Here is a 23,812-nt window from a genome sequence, read left to right on the forward strand (position 1 = left end):
TGAAATGACGAAAATCCGGCTCGAAGGACCAATGATTTTGCATGAACTACAACAAGAACGTATTTATAGCTACATAAATGTAGATAATGGTACTGAAACTGACCGAAAACTGAAAAATGTTGATGCAAAAACCGCTTTTCACATCTTAAACATTTGGAACAATCCATAAACACCGAGTGTGATTTAAAAAATTTGTTAAATGCATTGAAATAGATGAAATGACGAAAATCCGGCTCGAAGGACCAATGATTTTGCATGAACTACAACAAGAACGTATTTATAGCTACATAAATGTAGATAATGGTACTGAAACTGACCGAAAACTGAAAAATGTTGATGCAAAAACTGCAATTCACATCTTAAACATTTGGAATAACCCATAAAAACCGAGTGCGATTTAAAAAATTTGTTAAATGCATTGAAATAGATGAAATGACGAAAATCCGGCTCGAAGGACCAATGATTTTGCATGAATTACAACAAGAACGTATTTATAGCTACATAAATGTAGATAATGGTACTGAAACTGACCGAAAACAGAAAAATGTTGATGCAAAAACCGCTTTTCACATCTTAAACATTTGGACCAACCCATAAAAACCAAGTGCGATTTAAAAAAATTGTTAAATGCATTGAAATAGATGAAATGACGAAAATCCGGCTCGAAGGACCAATGATTTTGCATGAACTACAACAAGAACGTATTTATAGCTACATAAATGTAGATAATGGTACTGAAACTGACCGAAAACAGAAAAATGTTGATGCAAAAACCGCTTTTCACATCTTAAACATTTGGAACAACCCATAAAAACCAAGTGCGATTTAAAAAAATTGTTAAATGCATTGAAATAGATGAAATGACGAAAATCCGGCTCGAAGGACCAATGATTTTGCATGAACTACAACAAGAACGTATTTATAGCTACATAAATGTAGATAATCGTACTGAAACTGACCGAAAACTGAAAAATGTTGATGCAAAAATCGCAATTCACATCTTAAACATTTGGAACAATCCATAAACACCGAGTGCGATTTAAAAAATTTGTTAAATGCATTGAAATAGATGAAATGACGAAAATCCGGCTCGAAGGACCAATGATTTTGCATGAACTACAACAAGAACGTATTTATAGCTACATAAATGTAGATAATGGTACTGAAACTGACCGAAAACTGAAAAATGTTGATGCAAAAACTGCAATTCACATCTTAAACATTTGGAACAATCCATAAACACCGAGTGCGATTTAAAAAATTTGTTAAATGTATTGAAATAGATGAAATGACGAAAATCCGGCTCGAAGGACCAATGATTTTGCATGAACTACAACAAGAACGTATTTATAGCTACATAAATGTAGATAATCGTACTGAAACTGACCGAAAACTGAAAAATGTTGATGCAAAAATCGCAATTCACATCTTAAACATTTGGAACAATCCATAAACACCGAGTGCGATTTAAAAAATTTGTTAAATGCATTGAAATAGATGAAATGACGAAAATCCGGCTCGAAGGACCAATGATTTTGCATGAACTACAACAAGAACGTATTTATAGCTACATAAATGTAGATAATGGTACTGAAACTGACCGAAAACAGAAAAATGTTGATGCAAAAACTGCAATTCACATCTTAAACATTTGGAACAACCCATAAAAACCAAGTGCGATTTAAAAAAATTGTTAAATGCATTGAAATAGATGAAATGACGAAAATCCGGCTCGAAGGACCAATGATTTTGCATGAACTACAACAAGAACGTATTTATAGCTACATAAATGTAGATAATCGTACTGAAACTGACCGAAAACTGAAAAATGTTGATGCAAAAATCGCAATTCACATCTTAAACATTTGGAACAATCCATAAACACCGAGTGCGATTTAAAAAATTTGTTAAATGCATTGAAATAGATGAAATGACGAAAATCCGGCTCGAAGGACCAATGATTTTGCATGAACTACAACAAGAACGTATTTATAGCTACATAAATGTAGATAATGGTACTGAAACTGACCGAAAACTGAAAAATGTTGATGCAAAAACTGCAATTCACATCTTAAACATTTGGAACAATCCATAAACACCGAGTGCGATTTAAAAAATTTGTTAAATGTATTGAAATAGATGAAATGACGAAAATCCGGCTCGAAGGACCAATGATTTTGCATGAACTACAAAAAGAACGTATTTATAGCTACATAAATGTAGATAATGGTACTGAAACTGACCGAAAACAGAAAAATGTTGATGCAAAAACCGCTTTTCACATCTTAAACATTTGGAACAACCCATAAAAACCAAGTGCGATTTAAAAAAATTGTTAAATGCATTGAAATAGATGAAATGACGAAAATCCGGCTCGAAGGACCAATGATTTTGCATGAACTACAACAAGAACGTATTTATAGCTACATAAATGTAGATAATGGTACTGAAACTGACCGAAAACTGAAAAATGTTGATGCAAAAACTGCAATTCACATCTTAAACATTTGGAACAATCCATAAACACCGAGTGCGATTTAAAAAATTTGTTAAATGTATTGAAATAGATGAAATGACGAAAATCCGGCTCGAAGGACCAATGATTTTGCATGAACTACAACAAGAACGTATTTATAGCTACATAAATGTAGATAATGGTACTGAAACTGACCGAAAACAGAAAAATGTTGATGCAAAAACCGCTTTTCACATCTTAAACATTTGGAACAACCCATAAAAACCAAGTGCGATTTAAAAAAATTGTTAAATGCATTGAAATAGATGAAATGACGAAAATCCGGCTCGAAGGACCAATGATTTTGCATGAACTACAACAAGAACGTATTTATAGCTACATAAATGTAGATAATGGTACTGAAACTGACCGAAAACAGAAAAATGTTGATGCAAAAACCGCTTTTCACATCTTAAACATTTGGAACAACCCATAAAAACCAAGTGCGATTTAAAAAAATTGTTAAATGCATTGAAATAGATGAAATGACGAAAATCCGGCTCGAAGGACCAATGATTTTGCATGAACTACAACAAGAACGTATTTATAGCTACATAAATGTAGATAATCGTACTGAAACTGACCGAAAACTGAAAAATGTTGATGCAAAAATCGCAATTCACATCTTAAACATTTGGAACAATCCATAAACACCGAGTGCGATTTAAAAAATTTGTTAAATGCATTGAAATAGATGAAATGACGAAAATCCGGCTCGAAGGACCAATGATTTTGCATGAACTACAACAAGAACGTATTTATAGCTACATAAATGTAGATAATGGTACTGAAACTGACCGAAAACAGAAAAATGTTGATGCAAAAACCGCTTTTCACATCTTAAACATTTGGAACAACCCATAAAAACCAAGTGCGATTTAAAAAAATTGTTAAATGCATTGAAATAGATGAAATGACGAAAATCCGGCTCGAAGGACCAATGATTTTGCATGAACTACAACAAGAACGTATTTATAGCTACATAAATGTAGATAATCGTACTGAAACTGACCGAAAACTGAAAAATGTTGATGCAAAAATCGCAATTCACATCTTAAACATTTGGAACAATCCATAAACACCGAGTGCGATTTAAAAAATTTGTTAAATGCATTGAAATAGATGAAATGACGAAAATCCGGCTCGAAGGACCAATGATTTTGCATGAACTACAACAAGAACGTATTTATAGCTACATAAATGTAGATAATGGTACTGAAACTGACCGAAAACTGAAAAATGTTGATGCAAAAACTGCAATTCACATCTTAAACATTTGGAACGATCCATAAACACCGAGTGCGATTTAAAAAATTTGTTAAATGTATTGAAATAGATGAAATGACGAAAATCCGGCTCGAAGGACCAATGATTTTGCATGAACTACAACAAGAACGTATTTATAGCTACATAAATGTAGATAATGGTACTGAAACTGACCGAAAACTGAAAAATGTTGATGCAAAAACTGCAATTCACATCTTAAACATTTGGAACAATCCATAAACACCGAGTGCGATTTAAAAAATTTGTTAAATGCATTGAAATAGATGAAATGACGAAAATCCGGCTCGAAGGACCAATGATTTTGCATGAACTACAACAAGAACGTATTTATAGCTACATAAATGTAGATAATCGTACTGAAACTGACCGAAAACTGAAAAATGTTGATGCAAAAACTGCAATTCACATCTTAAACATTTGGAACAATCCATAAACACCGAGTGCGATTTAAAAAATTTGTTAAATGTATTGAAATAGATGAAATGACGAAAATCCGGCTCGAAGGACCAATGATTTTGCATGAACTACAACAAGAACGTATTTATAGCTACATAAATGTAGATAATGGTACTGAAACTGACCGAAAACTGAAAAATGTTGATGCAAAAACTGCAATTCACATCTTAAACATTTGGAACAATCCATAAACACCGAGTGCGATTTAAAAAATTTGTTAAATGCATTGAAATAGATGAAATGACGAAAATCCGGCTCGAAGGACCAATGATTTTGCATGAACTACAACAAGAACGTATTTATAGCTACATAAATGTAGATAATGGTACTGAAACTGACCGAAAACTGAAAAATGTTGATGCAAAAACCGCTTTTCACATCTTAAACATTTGGAACAATCCATAAACACCGAGTGCGATTTAAAAAATTTGTTAAATGCATTGAAATAGATGAAATGACGAAAATCCGGCTCGAAGGACCAATGATTTTGCATGAATTACAACAAGAACGTATTTATAGCTACATAAATGTAGATAATGGTACTGAAACTGACCGAAAACTGAAAAATGTTGATGCAAAAACCGCTTTTCACATCTTAAACATTTGGAACAATCCATAAAAACCGAGTGCGATTTAAAAAATTTGTTAAATGCATTGAAATAGATGAAATGACGAAAATCCGGCTCGAAGGACCAATGATTTTGCATGAACTACAACAAGAACGTATTTATAGCTACATAAATGTAGATAATGGTACTGAAACTGACCGAAAACTGAAAAATGTTGATGCAAAAACCGCTTTTCACATCTTAAACATTTGGAACAATCCATAAACACCGAGTGCGATTTAAAAAATTTGTTAAATGCATTGAAATAGATGAAATGACGAAAATCCGGCTCGAAGGACCAATGATTTTGCATGAATTACAACAAGAACGTATTTATAGCTACATAAATGTAGATAATGGTACTGAAACTGACCGAAAACAGAAAAATGTTGATGCAAAAACCGCTTTTCACATCTTAAACATTTGGAACAATCCATAAAAACCGAGTGCGATTTAAAAAATTTGTTAAATGCATTGAAATAGATGAAATGACGAAAATCCGGCTCGAAGGACCAATGATTTTGCATGAACTACAACAAGAACGTATTTATAGCTACATAAATGTAGATAATGGTACTGAAACTGACCGAAAACTGAAAAATGTTGATGCAAAAACTGCAATTCACATCTTAAACATTTGGAACAATCCATAAACACCGAGTGCGATTTAAAAAATTTGTTAAATGCATTGAAATAGATGAAATGACGAAAATCCGGCTCGAAGGACCAATGATTTTGCATGAACTACAACAAGAACGTATTTATAGCTACATAAATGTAGATAATGGTACTGAAACTGACCGAAAACTGAAAAATGTTGATGCAAAAATCGCAATTCACATCTTAAACATTTGGAATAACCCATAAAAACCGAGTGCGATTTAAAAAATTTGTTAAATGCATTGAAATAGATGAAATGACGAAAATCCGGCTCGAAGGACCAATGATTTTGCATGAATTACAACAAGAACGTATTTATAGCTACATAAATGTAGATAATTATATTGAAATTAACCTAATATTGAAAAATTTTGAAGCTATTCGCATTTTAAATATCTTGAACAACACAATTAGAAAATTTATAAAATTTAATTGATATGGATAATTGAGAGAAGAAATCGGCTCGGAGGAGCTACATTTAAATTTACCAATAACTGAAAATAAGAATCGAGTATAGAGGTTATGTGGGGTTGGTATGCTCAAGGTGTACTCATTATTATTGAAAAAAAAAACTATTTTTAGCTCATTCATGTTTTTCGACATTATTAATTTTGCTCTATATCGTTCTAAGTACTTTCATCCGTACATTATCAACAACTATTTTTATATGGTGAGATTAAGATAATAATTTTGAGTAAACAAAAGGTATTTACAAAATACCGTTGAGTTGTTGACTTTTTATTTTGACTGATAATGGGCTATTTCAGAAAATTACTACTTACAAGAAAGAGATGATGATTTTTTGGTTGGGATAAGAACATTATTCATGTAAGGGAAGGGATTTATTAGTTTTTGCCCCGATATAGGAATTACTCCTCTGGAGGGCTCGAGTTGCTGTTGACGTACTAAAATAGGCTGAAAAAGAAAAAAAACAAAAACCCGAAACAAATAAACACTTCTCCGCAGATTGTGATGACTTTTTTTTTCTGTTTATTTAGGTAAGTGGGTAGCTGTGGGTATCTGTGCGAGCGGATACCGCTGCGGAGGAATTTGACTGGTGAACCGGTTCACCAGGTTGCAGGTAAACCGTGAAACACGTGCAACATATTACCTACTTCATTATGTAGAAGTCAAAAACGATCTAATAGTTATTTTTTCTTAAAAACCAAAAAAAAGAAGTAGTTTGAAAAAAGGTCCTATGACTAGAATCAACCCACAAGAGGACATTATAAGTAAGAAACGAGATAAACATCGGGTACAGCTTTAGAGAAAGCGAAAGTTTGGAACTAGAGCTTTATTCGACAAAGTAGTCTAGGAAGGTTCTATCCTAAGAAGCAATACACACCGAATGAATTTTCTATGTAAAAACAAGCTCAAAAAGATAAACGCTATTACACTTTGAGTGGTGCTTGCCTTGTGGAGATGGATATGGATCTTGAACTTCAGTAAGTTGTAGCGTTCGGAAAAGAAGTGCTTTTGTAGCTGATTCCACAGGCTTGCACTTCTCCAAAGAAAGGAGTCTCGATAAATTGATGTTCTGGTGGTTTACAGGCGAACTCTATGCTCATGAGCCATGTCTGCCTGTCGAGTGTCGAGTAGGTTTTGCAAAAATTGCTCTAGGTGTAATTATGCTGGACTGTTAGGAGGAGCATCTGCAGTGGTAGCAATGGTAAAACAGGATCAAGTCAGCGACCTTTCTTCTATGCTCTAAGCTATCATCTAAGTTTCTGGTCAACTCTGGATCGCCTGTAAGTCGAATTGCTCTCCTCTGTATTGAGTCGAGCATACTCATGGTGTGCTTGGAAGCCGAGCACCAAATATGCGGGCTATATTCCAAAGATGGACTTTGTAGAGGATTAGAAGCTGTTGCGGAGTATGTAGCTTTTTGGTGTTAAAGAGGACTCCAAGCTTTTGTGAAACCTTAGTTAATTTGGCCACGTGACTATACCAGGGCATATATTGCTCCTCACCTCAACAGCAAATAATCGGCAAATTTACGGTGATGATGATATTTTGTATCCTAAACTGCAGTGCTAGTCTTTTTTGTAAAACCAACAACCTGGGTCTTTGCTACTCAATCATATTGCTTCCAACCCACTACAGAATGTATTAAAGATTGTTATCGGTGAAGCTATAGATCGAGTTTTTAGTTTTGTGGAGTAAATCGTTTGTGAACAGGAGAAAGAGAGTAGGTAACAAGATGGGAACACCAGCTTTGATCTCAAACCTTTCTGTGTGTCCATCGATAGCGACCTAGATTGGTACGTCTTTTAGAAACTACTGTCCGTGGGGAGGAAAAACTGTACGGTCTTAATTTATTTAGAAGGTTAGTATGACAAATTCGGTGCGATTGCTCTAGATTCTCCATATTTTCTGTAGCTTCAGACCATACGTTGGTAGCATATCCTGGTAGGAGATCTTTGATCTATCTTTGGGAAGCCGTATTGATGGTCGCCGATGATGTGTGTATAGCCACTGGAGCCCTTAATGACTAGAGAAATTCTCCCGGAATCTTCAACAAAACAAGCTTTTATTGATGTTGTGCGGTATCTATTCCAAAAATAGTTGACTATATGAAATTTTTTATCATAAATAAAAATGTCACTAGAAATATCGGGAAGGAGATATTTGGAAGAAACTCATGCTTGCAACCTGCGACTTCAAATATCTTATGACTCGGATACAAGGTTAAGTTATACTTTTGATAAAAATATATTAGTGAATACATCATTTTCCCACAATCGAATAGTTTTTCCTACACAAACTCCTCACCTTGAGTAATATCTATTTCATACTTCATCTTCCACCTTCCGCGTCTTTGCCAGCCAGATTATGAATGTTCTTATTGGGAATGTGGCAACAAACACCAAAGTAGACTAATTTTAAATACATTCCGATGGTCATAACCACTGACTAGTTTCGACGTTGTGGCATCTCTTCGGAGTGGCGTAACGGCCGAACTGAAAACCCAATCAGCTGCTACTTGATTCATGTAGTTTCAAATCTAATCATTTATAATTTATCTTATCAACATAAGAAAGATTTATCAGGTCCTGTGGCGCAACGGACAACGCGTCTGACTACGAATCAGAAGATTCCAGGTTCGAATCCTGGCAGGATCGTTTGTGTTTTTTGACGTCGTGATTATGGTATTATAAGTATTTCAAATCTAATCATTTATAATTTATCTTATCAACATAAGAAAGATTTATCAGGTCCTGTGGCGCAACGGACAACGCGTCTGACTACGAATCAGAAGATTCCAGGTTCGAATCCTGGCAGGATCGTTTGTGTTTTTTGACGTCGTGATTATGGTATTATAAGTATTTCAAATCTAATCATTTATAATTTATCTTATCAACATAAGAAAGAATTATCAGGTCCTGTGGCGCAACGGACATCGCGTCTGACTACGAATCAGAAGATTCCAGGTTCGAATCCTGACAGGATCGGAAATACTTTTTTGGTATATTTCACAAGACATTAATAAGAATACTTATGACCACTATACAATAATCACGATAATGAAAATAATCAATAACAAAACTGAGTAAATACGAAACCAAGATCAAGTTCAGATGTTAATCTTGGTTAAACATTCCTCAGTAGACGACATCTTTACTTTCAACTGCGATTAGGGATACCAATTTCGACGGATTTGCGATGGCATCACGTTCTTTGGAGGAGATGTAATATTCTTCGTGGTATTAGCCAGGAAAGTAGTTGTTTTCTCCTTTGAGGAACGCCAACCCAACATTTCGAATCATGAAAATCCAAATTGTTTCTAGATCGTCTTGATTTTAGGTCTCTTCTCTGACTACTTTCAGTCTTCATTAAAATAAAGAGTCGAGAAGTAAAATTTTTATCTGTCGTTCAAAAATTATGAAAAAAACTAATTTAAAATATTTAAAAAAAATAACAAATTTAGAACGTGGATGGATATTTTGTATATTTTCAAAAGAATACAAGAAATAGGAATGATCTGGCAACAATGTAAATACTACTATAATACCGGCTTTATTGCAAACAAGAATATGAAAAATTTGTGCAAACGGTTTTCGAAATGATTGTAAAACTGAAAGAAAATACGGATGATTTTTTTTTCGTCTAATTTTATTATCAAAATAAAAGTTTTTAAAAGCAATAAATTTCGATATATTTAAATTACATTATCATTAAATGCCATCCTAATCATTTTATATCTTATTGTCATCTAGATAATCTCTAGAAAATACTTATAAATCACCGAATTAATATAAAAACAAATGAACAACGAACGAATTATTTGTTGGGAGAATAACAAACGATGTTTTTGCAAAAATTGTTTTTCCTAATATACATTCATAGTGTATTCGTGAAATCAAAACCGATAGACCTTCCGAATAATGTATATAATAATAGTGAATTCAATAAAACCACCCCAGTTATGATCGCTGAAGCCGGTTACCCCGTAGAAACCCATTGGGTAACTACGCCTGATGGATATAAACTATGTTTACATCGAATTCCCCATGCGAAAAACGGTCCGTCAAACAAGAAAGTGGTTTATCTCCAACACGGTATTTTGGTATCTTCATCTGATTGGATCTTGTTCGGTCCCGGGAATTCTCTCGGGTATATTCTAGCAGATTTGGGCTACGACGTTTGGATGGGAAACGCTAGAGGTAAAATATTGCGATTTATAAATTTATTTCTGAAATTTTAAAATTTCATATTTCCAGGTTATGTTTTTGACGTAATTATGTATTTTGTTTACAGTTTCACTTCGGTATCTTCATTTTATTCTGTTTCTTATATTTGTAGAGATTTTGAACTTTTATAGTATAAAATGTACTAACGTAGTGCTGTCCACGTATTCTTGGCGTCATATAATAGAATGAGTTCGCAAAAATATTCATGCACGAGTCAGTGATAAGTCTCAACAAGCTTTTCAGAACATTTCAACTTGATGTTTCCATCCATTTTATTACGTAGAGCTCGAACTATCACTCAATCAAGTTGTTTTGGATGTCCACCGTTTTCAATAATTAAAAATTAGTCAAAGCTGCTTCGTTGGGGACGAGAAACGTTAGAAGATGGCCCACTTGCAGGAGGTTTTGTGATGGCGACTACTTCAGAAAACATTATGTAAAAACAAAGAAAAATTGCAGCATTGACCGGCATTTCCAAAACAAGTGTGCCTCGAAGTGCAAAGCAGCGTTGAGAGATTCCACCGTGTGGCATGAGGAAAGAAAGTTGGTGCCAAAAAAGCAAATGTCACCAAAAAAATTATGGCTACAATATTTTGGGATTGCGAGGGTATACTTTTGACTGACTTTGAGGAATCAAATACAACCCTGAACGCGGTATAATACTCTGACTTACCAATGCGGTTGCGTCAAAAAATTATCGAAAAAAGGCCAAGCAAAATCAGTCGAGATATTCGCTTGCTTGCACAGAGATTTAACACCCACCACATAGCCCTAATTTGGCCTCCTTCAAAGCTAACGCAAATTCTAATTATTACACCTTACTATTCACACAATTCAAACTGAAGGATACACCTTTTAATTTCAAATTACTAATAACAAACTCAAGCTATATTCAAAAAGTGATTCTCCGAACTTGTCAACGCAGTACACCGTGGGAACGAGAGAGCCAGAGCTGTGTGCGCAAGGAAATGTGTTCTGCGCATGCACCAACTCAAGACGCACGATGTTTGCAGCGTCAAAACACCGATCGGTTCCTAGTGGCGCTGGGCGTTGCATGCGACCAGTACATGAGCTGTATGATGCCAGTCGCATATGTGTGTAAGCTTCACGTGATTTACACAGTCGTACCGTGCGAGATGCATGTCAGACGTTCTGAAAAGTGTTTGGAAATAAAGGAAAAATAAATTGAACTTTTGTATTTATGACCTTCCTTTCTAGTTAGTAAGGAAGGTAAAAATATTTCTTAAAATTTTAATTGAAGCATTTCTGAAAATTCTCTGTCAAAATGGTTTGCATCTTATCAATTGAGGATCAGGAATAATGTCAAAACGTTTCCGTTCTAGCACCTTCTGTATTTTTAGAAAGAAATAGTCGCATTAAACTGAATCTGGTAAGTGAAGTGGATGTAAAAAGACATTTGTTCTACATTCACCACTTCACATCAAACTTGGACTAATGAAACAATTTGTTATGGCGTTACTGAAGAAAGAAAATTGTTTTTAATATTTGTGTAAAATATTTCCGTCTATATTGGAAGCGAAATTGTAGGAGGAAATCTTTGTAGAGCCACAGATTAGTACTTGATGAAAGACATAAAATTTGCAAATGTCATTGGAAGATAAGGATGCAGGTGCTTTCAAAGAAGTTGTTCAAGTATTTTTAGAGAATTAAGAAAAAAACCGCTGTGTTGATATCATTGTAAATATGCTGAAAATTTATAGTTGTAGTATAAGTATGAAAATTCACTTTAAACAGTCTCATTTGGACTATATTCCGGAAAATCTTGATGACGTGAGTGAAATACAAGGTAAAAGATTTCATTAAGATATTCAAGAGATGGAAAAAATACCAAGGGCGCTGGGACACAAAAATTAGAAAGAAAAAAGAAGTTTCTTCAATAATGAAAATATTGGAAAAAATAAATATTTCTTCTTACAATTTCCGTATGGATATAATATTATATTATATATAATCACTAGAAAGCAGTTCAAATTTTCAAATCAACTTTCAGACTATTAAAAAATACTGGCATGTAGTTTGTTCACCTTTGTTCACCTAGAAATCCCTTTATTAGGGTGGATTACTCCCCTTGTTCTTTTTGTTATAGTTTTTGTTTATCCTGGCTTTGTTTGTCAGCTTTCTACACTCTTTTCGATTTCTGCATTTTGCTTTCCAGTCTACTACTACTAGGATTCAGGTATCTTCTTCTATTTCGTTTCACCAAGTATTTTTTTTTTTGGTCTCTCATGATGTGTCCTGCTCAATTTAGTCTTCTAATCTATTATCTGAAGGCATCCTTCTTCTGCAAGACGAAAAATTGTTACCGCACCTTGAATGCCACATGAGTCTCTTATATTCCGTAACCAGGAATGTCATCTCCTTCCGTCGATCTTTTCCGTCAGAATGAGCTTGAGAGTTGAATATCTCGGTCATCGCAGGATGTGTCCCAGGATCAGTTCTCTTTCCATACCAGCTCTCCTTCATTCGGTGCTCGTTCCATGGGATACGTAGAAGTCTGCACAACAGCCACATTTCCATTGCTTCTATTCTGTTTAAGGATTTCACTTTCAGGGACCACTTCTTCACGCAATAAGTTAATTTTGTAAATAATAATTCTACTCCGTCACTTGTTTTTTTGTCCTCCAAGTTAACAACACTTTGTTGCATTTAGTTTTCGCTTCGTTTTTACCATAACTATTCCGTATTTTCGAATTTATTACATTTCTGCTATTGCTTTGATTTTATTTTTAACACCCTTCCACTAATTTCACCTCTCCTTTTGCAACTGACTTTTGAGCCTGGATTTTGCCCTACTTTAAGCAATCAGATTTAATGTACACTTTGCGCACTCGTCAACGACCGATGAAAATACAACAGCTGGCTACATAGATCAACCACATCCTAGTGATAGCCAACTCGAGTTCCCGTTCCAGCGTCATCTCTTGGTTCATTAGCAGTGCTAAACGTACATAAAACAACAGTTTCGTTTCAGTATCATATACATTGCGACTCAAAGGATCTATTGCGTTTCCTTTTTCGTCCAAAAAGTCCTACATGTTATCAAAGATTAAGACCGAGTTAACAGTATATCTGATAGTGTTAACCCACATTCCATTAATCTTGATTTGCATCTCCAAGTTCTTCTGAACCTCCTGAAAAATCGCCCCCAAATATAAATTAAACAGGAGGGGAGACATCCTTTTCTCCCTTTTTGATTTTTATAGTATTAGATATATTATTATCTATTTTTATTTCTGTTAATTGGTTCCAATATAAATTTTTAATGCATTAAATTTACTTCTGATCTATGTCGAGTCCTTTGAGGAACTGCATTAGTTTGTGGTATAGTGCAGCGGTTCTTAACCTATGGGTCGCGAAGCGTATTTCTTGGGTCGCGCTGAGTCGAACCAAAAAAGTTATTAATACACCAAATAATAAGTAATACCAACACCTCCCTAATATAAATTATTCCTTAATACAATGTTTCGGTTTTACCGCTCTTCGCGAATGGCCTTCCGGAAGTGACGTCCAATCTTCTAGGAGGTGCTGGTAATACGCCATTGCTTTGCGTGCGCGCAGACTCAGTAAGCTCTCTGTCAAAAACTCGTTTCTGCGTATTGTGTTGTGAATAACAGTGAAACGTGAATACAAGCATTTTAGAGACAAATTTGGTCTTATTATTAATAGTGGAGTGATCAAGCTGCAGTGCGTATTGTAAATTTGTAATCACCCTAATAATGGTAAAACGTGAATACAAGGAAGCATTTTTAGAATTAGGTTTTACTTGCATTTATGATCGAGGAGTGAACAAACCGGAATGCGTGTTGTGCAGTGAAATATTAAGTAATGAATCGATGAAACCGAACAAACTTAAAAGACATTTTGATGCAAAACATACAAATTTTTCCTTTGAGGGAAAAGATCGGAACTTTTTTCGATAGAAAAGAAGCCCATTTAAAAAGACAGCGTTTGGATGCACCAAGTAGTGATGGTTTTATAAATTCTGCCAATGAAACGACAGATGTAAGTAAAGATGCTCAACTCATGATTTACGTGCGGTAGGTATCCAGGTTTAACAGATATACAAGAGGATATTTTATTTTGCAAACCAATGTCAACAACATGAAGATATTTTTCTTATGGTCGATTCGTTTTTTAAAGAAAAAGGATTAAATTGGAATCAGTGTTTCAAAATGTCAATTATTGTCAAAAAGTTATAAATAAATTTTAATTTGGTCAATAAAAATGATTAAAAACACTTGATTATTAATTAAATTTTCCTTGGATCGAAAAGTACTTTTGTTTATCTTTATTATTAGAAAAATAAATGAAAAATTTGTGAGTTAAAAAAATAATCATCGTAGGATTGAAATTTTTTCAAAATACGATCTAATATAAAGCAATGAAAAAATTTTGACTTTGTTTTGGGTCGCGACATGAACATATTTTTCAAATTTGGGTCGCGGCTTGAATAGATTAAGAACCACTGGTATAGTGCACATCTGATGCGAATTTATAGGGTTTTATCGGAGACACATCCAGGTTTCAAGAACAATGCATGCTAAGCCAATTACATGGCATAAAATCGAAGAACTTAATGGTATTGAACTACTACCACATCCAGCATTTAGTCCGGACCTTGTACCGTCAGATTATTATTCATTCAGATCCATGACAAAATTTTTGGGTGGGAAAAATTTCAATCTAAAGGAGATGTTGAAATGTGAGGATTTTTTGTTTCTATGCCCAAGAGCTATACATCGAATATCAAGGCGTTTTTTTTATACAGTGTGTCCACGTAAGTTGGCGGCATATGGGAAACTTTTTTATTATTAATTTTACGAAAAAAAGTTATTCTTTATAAAAAGTTCTGCATGGTCCAAAACCTAAAATTCAATCATTAGATGTTAAATTGTTTCAGTCATATACGAGGTTTGTCAAAAAATGTGATTATTGCTCTAGAGTAAAGTCTTTTTGACAATGTCGAAAATTGTTATAAAGAAAAGATGTTTAAAATTAAAAATAGCTTTCAAATATTCAACATTGTTTATTTACATTAAAAAAATATTTTTTTCTACATTTTCTCTGAGATTACGTTGGAAATTTACACATTTTGCACATTAATGCATTGCATTTATTAATTATAAATTTGATTAAACAATTCTTAATAAACTTTGAAAATCAATTATCATCCAGTGCATCCTAGATTAATTATGCATTAATGTGCAAACTTAAATTTCCAATGTAATCGCAGAGAAAATGTAGAAAAAAATATTTTTTCAATGTAAATGAACAATGTTGAATATTTGAAAGCTATTTTTAATTTTAAACATCTTTTCTTATAAAAATTTTCGATATTGTCAAAAAAAAGGCAAAAAACACATTTTTTGACAAACCTCGTATATGACTGAAAAAATTCAACATCTGATTATTGATTTATAGGTTTTGGAACATACAAAACTTTTTATAAAGAATAACTTTTTTTCGTAAAATTAATAATAAAAAAGTTTCCCATATGCCGCCAACTTACGTGGACAAACTGTATAATTATTTAATAAACAGAGCGAACAATCGAACATATAGAATGTATCATTGACGGAATGCAAGATGCCAACGAAATCTAAGTGATTTTTACGTTTTAAGGCATTTGTCTTTATAGCAAGTGTTTTCACTTTATTTCTTGTTTTTATATTGCGTGCATTACTACTATTTTGATTTATATTGAATTTCTAAGCTGGACATATCTAGTTTCAAAAACTTTTTTGATTGTTTCAGGAACATACTATTCTCGCAATCACACAACGTTAAACCCAGACACAGACAGCAATTTCTGGCAATTCAGTTGGCACGAAATTGGTTATTACGATTTACCAACTATGCTAGATTATATTCTACTAGAAACAGGAACTGATGGTATATATTACGTGGGACATTCTCAAGGTACCACAACATTTTTCGTGATGACATCAACACGACCTGAATATAACAAAAAAATAAAAGTACAAATCAGCTTAGCTCCGATAGCTTACATGAGCCATATGACCAGTCCTCTATTGAGAATACTTTCGTTTTGGGAAGGATCCTTCGAAACTCTGATGAATCTCATTGGAATGTATGAATTTGTACCCGAGGAGAGCTTCTTACATATGCTTACAGAATCTATATGCGAAACTGGAATCGGACCTATATTATGTGAAAATGTCTTGTTCGCTTTATGCGGTTTTAGTTTAAACGAAATGAACACGACGAAAATCCCGCTGATTGTCGGACACGCTCCTGCTGGTGCTTCTACTAAGCAGATACTCCATTACGGCCAAGAAATTTCAAGCGGACATTTTAGACAATACGATTTCGGCGTAATCGAGAATTTAAGAAAATACGGTTCAGTGCAACCTCCGGATTACGATTTGTCGAAGGTTTCTGCTCCGGTTTTTCTCTTTTTTAGTTACAACGATTGGTTGGCTGGAGTTGAAGATGTCGAGCGATTATCTCACGAACTTGGGAATCTCCAAGGGAAATTTTCGATAGCAGAAACTTCTTTCAATCATCTTGATTTCACTTACGGAGATCACGCTAAAAAATATGTGTATAATGAAGTGGTTAGCATATTTGCTAAATATTAGATGTATCAATGTGTTTATTTGTGGCATTTCTCATTTTGTATTTTTTGATTGAGTTTTTAAAACTAAATCAACAGCTTACGGAAAACTGCAGACATCCCGCAACAACAACAACGTAATTTAGCTTTTGACTTGAGTTAAAAAATATCCTTTTCGGAGATGAAATTCTGCAAAAACTCTTTTGAATGATAAATTGGCTGTTCAAATTTTAATTTCGTGGAAAATTGTCGTTATTTAGTTCAATTTGTTTGAATTTTCGAATTAAATTTGATAGAAAATTAGCGTTTCTAAGCTTCTAAACTTCTTTTAAATCCTTAAATAGTTGAGACCTTTTCTAAATTAAGTTTGATGAAAAATTGTCCTTTAATACTTAAGCTTGTTCGTACATAGACTATTTCAAGTATAATTCGAGAAAAAATATGTTTTCCCAGCTTATTTTTTATTTATAATTTTGTTTTTTACAATTAAATGAATCAATAATTTCATGTATAAATTGATCAGAAATTTATTTTCATACGTACTTCTTGGGTAAAAATTGACTTTTTTGAGTTCAAATATATCAAAAATTGGCTTTTTAAAGTTGATTTTCATCAAAATTATAACTTCGATTAGTTTCTTTTCTCTTTTCTGAATTTTTCAAATTTTCTCATTAAAAAAATTGAAAAATATGAAATATAAACTTTAATATTTAATCCAAATACAGCTTGTATGTAAACAAACTAAAGCCCTGATTAATTTGTGTACATTTTTTGTAATTTATTTATTGGCGGTAAGTGTTGTATGGTTTGTAAACTCGTTGGATAGCTTACAAATACTAGTAGCTAGTTTAGTTAAACAAATATTTATCATCAAAATAACATGACGTTTGGATAGTTTGTATACTAACGTCACCTAACCTAACCTGACGGCCTAGGGATGGATATCGATGGTTCGATGTTCTCAAATTATCGATGGTTTTACGAAAACATCGATATTTCTTCAATCAATATTTTGCAGTTATCGATGGTTTTAAATAAACATCGATGTTTTGGTAATTTAAATAATTCCTGGTTGTTGAAAAGCTAATTAATAAATTTGCAATTATCCAAGACTAATTATTTCATTATTTGAATCACCTCCAATGAATAAAGAAGGTTGTGGAATACGTTTGTGTTGTGTACGTTTTGAGTGAGGTTCAGATATTGTTATTATTCATATTCATTCGTAAGTTGTATTGTATCGTTTTTTTCCGTTAGTCTGTTACAGTTACGTTTGTCGTTTGTGTAAAATTTATGTCGTTTACGCTTTTAAATTTCAAATATTAAACAAAATGGGTCCTAAAAGTGAAATATAGCTTCGTTTCGATCAATGTGATGATTAGAAATCACAACAAAAAAACTCAGAGCGCATGGCAAAAAAAGAAACAATCGACAGATAAATAAATGCCCGAAGAACTTGAATTGTAAAATTTATTTCTTTTTAATAAATTTTGATTTGAATCTCATAACCTTGTTTTTCTCCTAATTATTTTTGTGGAGTAATGAGTGAAAAATTACAGATGATTTAATTAGGTAATACACAAAAATACACAATAAAAATAACTGGGTTTCGTTTTCGGCTTTAAAAATTAATTTCAGGATTTTATTTACCTATGAATTTTAGAGAAACAAAAACTTGCATTTACCTATCAGCTATTACGCAAAATTAGTTAATTTACAGACAGAAAAATCAGTTAATTTACAACGTTTTTTTCATATTTTCATGAAAATGTGATTTGAATTGTTTTTTATTTCTTTTTTGTTCATTTAGGAAAACATCGATGATTTTCTTCCGATGATTATCAACCATCGATGTTCACTAAATGAAAAAACATCGATGGCAAACATCGATGTTTTGTCTACCGATACCCATCCCTAAGTCCTGACCTAACCAGCTGGTTTATAGATTAGCCAAGCTAAACTTTAACCATAACAAAATAAAATTCGTAATAATCCAAATTTCGTAATTTGGGCCTTTTACGAATTGCCTAAAAATCCATGTTTGTTTAAAAGCACTTTAAAATGCATTTAAGGTGCTTAAATGTTGGATCTGGTACACTGGTAGAATGTTTTTATGCCTCTACAATCCAAAAAACATAAAATCATTGTCGCTGGTCGACGCATTAAGGGCTCTAAACAGGAAATAGAAAATTAACTCGACTTTTAATCATTTGTGTGAACCGTGTATAGAATATGAATGACTACTTAGCTTTCAAATCTTGGCAAGACGATAAAAATGTATGTATGTACATAGAATATCTGATTTGGTTTTTTTTATATGATACTATTAAAAGGATAACTAATTGACATTAAAATTACGGTTGAATCGAATCAATTGCTCAACAATGAATTGTCTACGTTATATATTTTTAAAATAATGCTAATTTGTTGTTCTTTTAGGATATCGAATTACCACGTAAAAGTTGATTACATCGCTGGAATATGTAGATATTATTTTTGATATTTATTACAGCACATTTACAGGGGTGTTGGAAAATATCTTAGAGTACAATTCAATTTCTTTTTTACTACTCTTTGCTTGGAATTTTACTATTTGAAGAGGTAGCATAGAGATATAAGCTTCATTATTTATTATTATTTCCATACCTCTTTTAATATTTCCAAAATTCTTTCTTTTCCTGTCCCAGTCATTTAATTATTTCTGGAGCTATGCCATCTTATCCACGTGGTTTTTTCTTCCTATTTCACGTGTATATACGTATATATATTTTCTATTAATTTGGCTCTATTTTTGATCTCTCTGTTTTCATATTATTCATCCATACTGCTTTCTAAATTGTTTACCTGTGTCTAGAGTTATCGATTTACTACAGGATACTTAAAAAAATTGCATGTTGTTTAAGTTCAATCGAAATTTTTATTAATACATCTAACCTTAAAAAGGTTATTTTCAATATTACTTGGTATTCTTGGTAAGAACCGTACAACGAACTCCCTCAATGATGAGAGATATAAAAACAAATTCATGGGACGTATCAGCTTTTATTACATATTTGTGTATATGTATGTCTTACTTACCGCGCAAATATTTTCTAAATAAAAAATGTTCAATTCTCCTGTACTTGTTATATGCTCCAACAAATATTGATTACATTGCTTGAGTTTAGAGTTTTACAAGTAGTTTTTCAATAAGATTTCAGTGTTCAATAAAATATGTAACAAAGTATTGAAATATTTAATGATATAGAAAATATACAATATAGATGTAGTGGTATTTCATTAATACCTCGTCTAATTTCGGGTTTCAATGGCTCGATGGTTGCGGGCTTATAGGCATAAACTTATAACTTCAGATAATCTGGTCACCAAATCGGTAAATGACACGACCAGGAGCAAAATCGTTCAAAATCGTCAATGTTTCACCATCTTGCTGCAATCATATGTCGTCAAGATCAATACTTTCCAAATTAGACACAAGAAACTGTGTGATCATAGCACGATAACATTCGCCTTTCACCGTTACTTCAATATCTTCTTCGTTTTCCAAGAAAAATGGTTCCTCTAGATCATACAGTAACCCGTTGAGGATGCTTTGCTTCTTGATGAATCATTACAACTTTGCCAATAGTTTTTTTTCTTCAACGCCTTCTCGAAAATTTTCTACTAAGCAAAATCCAATTATTTTTTATTTTTCTGTCTATCCTAAAGACGTACTTTTAAAAAAACCCTGTATACTATATATTTATGTAGACAACTTTATTTTTTCTTGTTTTATAGTATTTTTTTTTGCAATTTTCTTTTCTTGTGGTTTTAACAAGTTTCATTGAATAAATATATGGTTTTAGTAATTTTTATTATTATTACTTATTGACATAACTTTGTATAATTTAAATTGTGTAATATAATCATTTCAAACTCAAATATTTAATGTATTTGCCAAGGCTAAAATATAAATACGAATTTAACGTAATAAAAGCCTAACTGCTAACCCCCGTAAAGCTGTCATAAAAAATTGCTTAAATTTACGTTGTCTAGTGAACATTGAGCTACGGTTTCAGTTTTGTACGACCGGCGTGCCATTTCTATCTCTAATGTCGCCACTACAAAATAGTTAACAGTTGTATTGTCCACCGGTGTCTACCTCAAAAGCAGTGCGGCGTGTCAAAAATAATAAGTACGACGTCAAAAATGAAAAGTTTAACGGTTATTTTTACCATTCTCAATTTTCTGTTACCTGTTTTATGCAACTTTGACCTTTTAATTTTGCATAATAACGACATACACGGCAGATTCGAAGAGACTGAAAAAAATTCGGGAACTTGCCAATCTAAAAACAAAAATAGGACTTGCGTTGGGGGCTTTGCGAGAATCGCTCACGAGGTGAGGAAGTATAGAAAAGCCGCTGCCGATCAAAGTGGACCGGAAGTTTTGTTTTTAAATGCGGGAGATACTTTTATAGGGACCGTTTGGTATACGGTCCACACGTGGAATATTTCTTCAACGTTTTTGAATGTTATCAGCCCCGATGCTCAAGTAAGTATGAGTTATTAAATTATTATCAAGAAACAATTATATAAATTATACAGTGACGTCAATTATATACCATTTTCAATTTATTTAGTTTTTAAATAAATAAATACGGGGTAATGAATAATAACTTTTAAATAAATATCCCAGGTAAATTGTTTGGAACTGGGATCCACAAAATTATTATAGAATAATTGAATTAAATAATTGTGAAATTCACGCAACGTTACAAAGAACGTATAAAGAAAATCCTAACCTAAATTGACCTTAAAAATTTCCAATAATTTGTAAAAATTGTTCAAATTATCATATTCAATTGTTTTTTTATATCGATTCGTTTTTATATGTACTCTCAAATAAAAATACGACATTCTAAGATGAAAATTTTAAACTATAGTTTTCTGAGAAATATCGGGAAATTTGTTTTTTGAAATGGAAAAATTATTGAAAATACCAATTCTTCGATTTTTTATGGCCAAAAATAGTGTGGGCCCCATTTTCAAATAATATTTTATAAGTATGTCAGGCATTTATCGTAATTCTATTCTAACCTTTCTAAATTTGAAAAAAATGTTTTATGCCCATTACTCGCTTTGGTTATAAAACGATAGGATTTCAATTTCTTTGTCATTAACAACTTTTGTTAGAGAGAAAATATAAAATTTAAATTATTCGAATTGATATTTTATTTGAGGCGTTACATCCAATAAATAAAGCAACCACTTCATCGTTTTAAATCCACTTCGCAGGTTTGTATTAAACTTTATTAGGTCCAATTATTCGAAAAATCGAATCAATAAAATATTCAATGTCTTTTTTTTTTCATTTTGTTTATTTTTTGGCGCATTTAAGATAAAAATGAGACTTGAATCATTGAGAAATTCAAACAAATTTACAAATAAAGCATAAAGAAGCTGAATCCTAACCTAACCTTGATTAAAAATTATCAAAATATGCTCAAAAAAATATATCTTGAAATTTGTTTATGTATAATGATACTACGAAATCAAGTTTCAGATCTTTTAATAGATAATTCACATAATTTCAGTTGAGAAAAATTAAATATAATTTAGACGATGATAAAAACGGCAACAATCAAAATATTTATGAATATCTTCTACATATAGTATGTCCAGGAACTTTTATCGACATCTAGAAGTTTGAACAGTTTTTGACGATCTACCAGGGTTGCTACTTAAGTTTTGAAATATGGCAACACTGTAGTAAATACGTCAAGTTTGACATTGCTATCATAAAGTATATGTAATGCAGAACGTGTTGTCTTTCCATGCTATGACTTCGCTACCAATTGCAGAAGACCAATCACACATCAATTCAAACAAAAACGTTTTTGAACAGTTGAAGGGTCATCCATCGTACAGTCCTTGTTTGGCATCTTTAAATCTATCTCGAAGCTCGAGTAGCAACCCTCGTAATTGTATTCGTGACATGACATGACATTATTTCGTCACGGTTTCTAGCTCATCTCAACACATTAGTAGCTCTACTCTAACATCTTGACTTGTAATCTTAGCTCTCAATCCTAAGTGCGTTAGTGCTTTTTGATTTTTCATTTTTTACTTCAATTTAGTTAATAACTTCTTCTAAAGCTACTAATTTATCATTTACTGAGATTTATATCGTCTGTTATATCTATTTTGCTCTTCTTTTTTAGTTGTCGTATTTGATTGTGTCCTTCATACTTGTCTTCTTTTTTGTTTATTCATTTTTATGTTAAAAGCACAAAAAAATACATATTTCATGGTGACAATGAAACACATTTATAAAAACATATAATATTAATAAAATAATGATAAAATGGGAATTTGTTGATGCGAAAACTTGCAAGGAAATAATTTTGCTTATTAAATGTTCGGATAATTCGGTCACACTACCTGTAATTTTGTTATTTTGTACATACTTAGAATTTTTATCTCTCTAACCCTGAGACACGTTTCAAAAACTATTAACCATAATTTTATTCAAACCAAATAATTAGTGAATCGTCAGTTACCTATTATCTCGATATAATTTAAATAATATCCAAGCATAATAATTATTATCGTATTATCGTGAAGGAGATAAATGCTTACAATCTTGTATTATATAATATTACAGGGTGTTTACCCATTCAGAACAGATGCGTATAGGAAAGCAACGATTGATGATAATTAACCTCTATTCCAATTTGTATCACTAAGGAGTTATAGGGTCTCGAAGTAGAGCCTAATATTTCGAAAAAAATTGATTTCTTTGCAACCCTTTAACTCGAAAATATCAAATTTATAGAAGGCTATAGAAGAGAGAATTAACCTTCTACAATATTCTTCAAGACGTCATAAGTTATATAAATTTTTGACAACTCAAATAGCACTCACATTCTGAGTACATTCACAGTCAGTTAATGTTGCCATATCTCGAAACCTAAGTAGCAACCCTCGTATGAATTGAAATGAATTTAAAAAATACA

At 32.5% G+C, this 23,812-nt stretch overlaps 3 protein-coding genes and 3 non-coding genes across 7 annotated transcripts in view; 5 read left to right on the forward strand and 1 right to left on the reverse strand.

Annotated features, from left to right (window-relative positions):
• Nucleotides 1-23,812, reverse strand: part of LOC130902062 (lipase 3-like) — a 46,219-nt gene that overhangs the window by 11,206 nt on the left and 11,201 nt on the right. The gene's annotated exons all lie outside the window — the stretch shown is intronic.
• Trnar-acg (transfer RNA arginine (anticodon ACG)) lies at nucleotides 8,576-8,648 on the forward strand. Its single transcript has one exon. It is a non-coding gene; the product is annotated as a tRNA-Arg (tRNA).
• Trnar-acg (transfer RNA arginine (anticodon ACG)) lies at nucleotides 8,741-8,813 on the forward strand. Its single transcript has one exon. It is a non-coding gene; the product is annotated as a tRNA-Arg (tRNA).
• On the forward strand, nucleotides 8,906-8,978 carry Trnar-acg (transfer RNA arginine (anticodon ACG)). Its single transcript has one exon. It is a non-coding gene; the product is annotated as a tRNA-Arg (tRNA).
• LOC130902061 (lipase 3-like) lies at nucleotides 9,774-18,320 on the forward strand. Its single transcript, XM_057813868.1, has 2 exons — nucleotides 9,774-10,190; nucleotides 15,993-18,320. The coding sequence occupies exons 1-2, from the start codon at nucleotides 9,833-9,835 to the stop codon at nucleotides 16,838-16,840; spliced, it is 1,206 nt and encodes a 401-aa protein (XP_057669851.1). The 5' UTR covers nucleotides 9,774-9,832; the 3' UTR covers nucleotides 16,841-18,320.
• Nucleotides 20,789-23,812, forward strand: part of LOC130902059 (protein 5NUC-like) — a 35,777-nt gene continuing 32,753 nt past the window's right edge. Inside the window, exon 1 of one of the 2 annotated variants that reach the window (XM_057813863.1) lies at nucleotides 20,789-21,348. In XM_057813863.1, the coding sequence (XP_057669846.1) occupies nucleotides 21,004-21,348 (345 nt within the window). In that variant the 5' untranslated portion in view covers nucleotides 20,789-21,003. The remainder of the gene's footprint in view (nucleotides 21,349-23,812) is intronic. The other variant, XM_057813864.1, reaches the window with a different exon arrangement.

Source organism: Diorhabda carinulata, chromosome X (assembly GCF_026250575.1).
Source record: "Diorhabda carinulata isolate Delta chromosome X, icDioCari1.1, whole genome shotgun sequence".
Lineage (NCBI taxonomy): Eukaryota > Metazoa > Arthropoda > Insecta > Coleoptera > Chrysomelidae > Diorhabda > Diorhabda carinulata.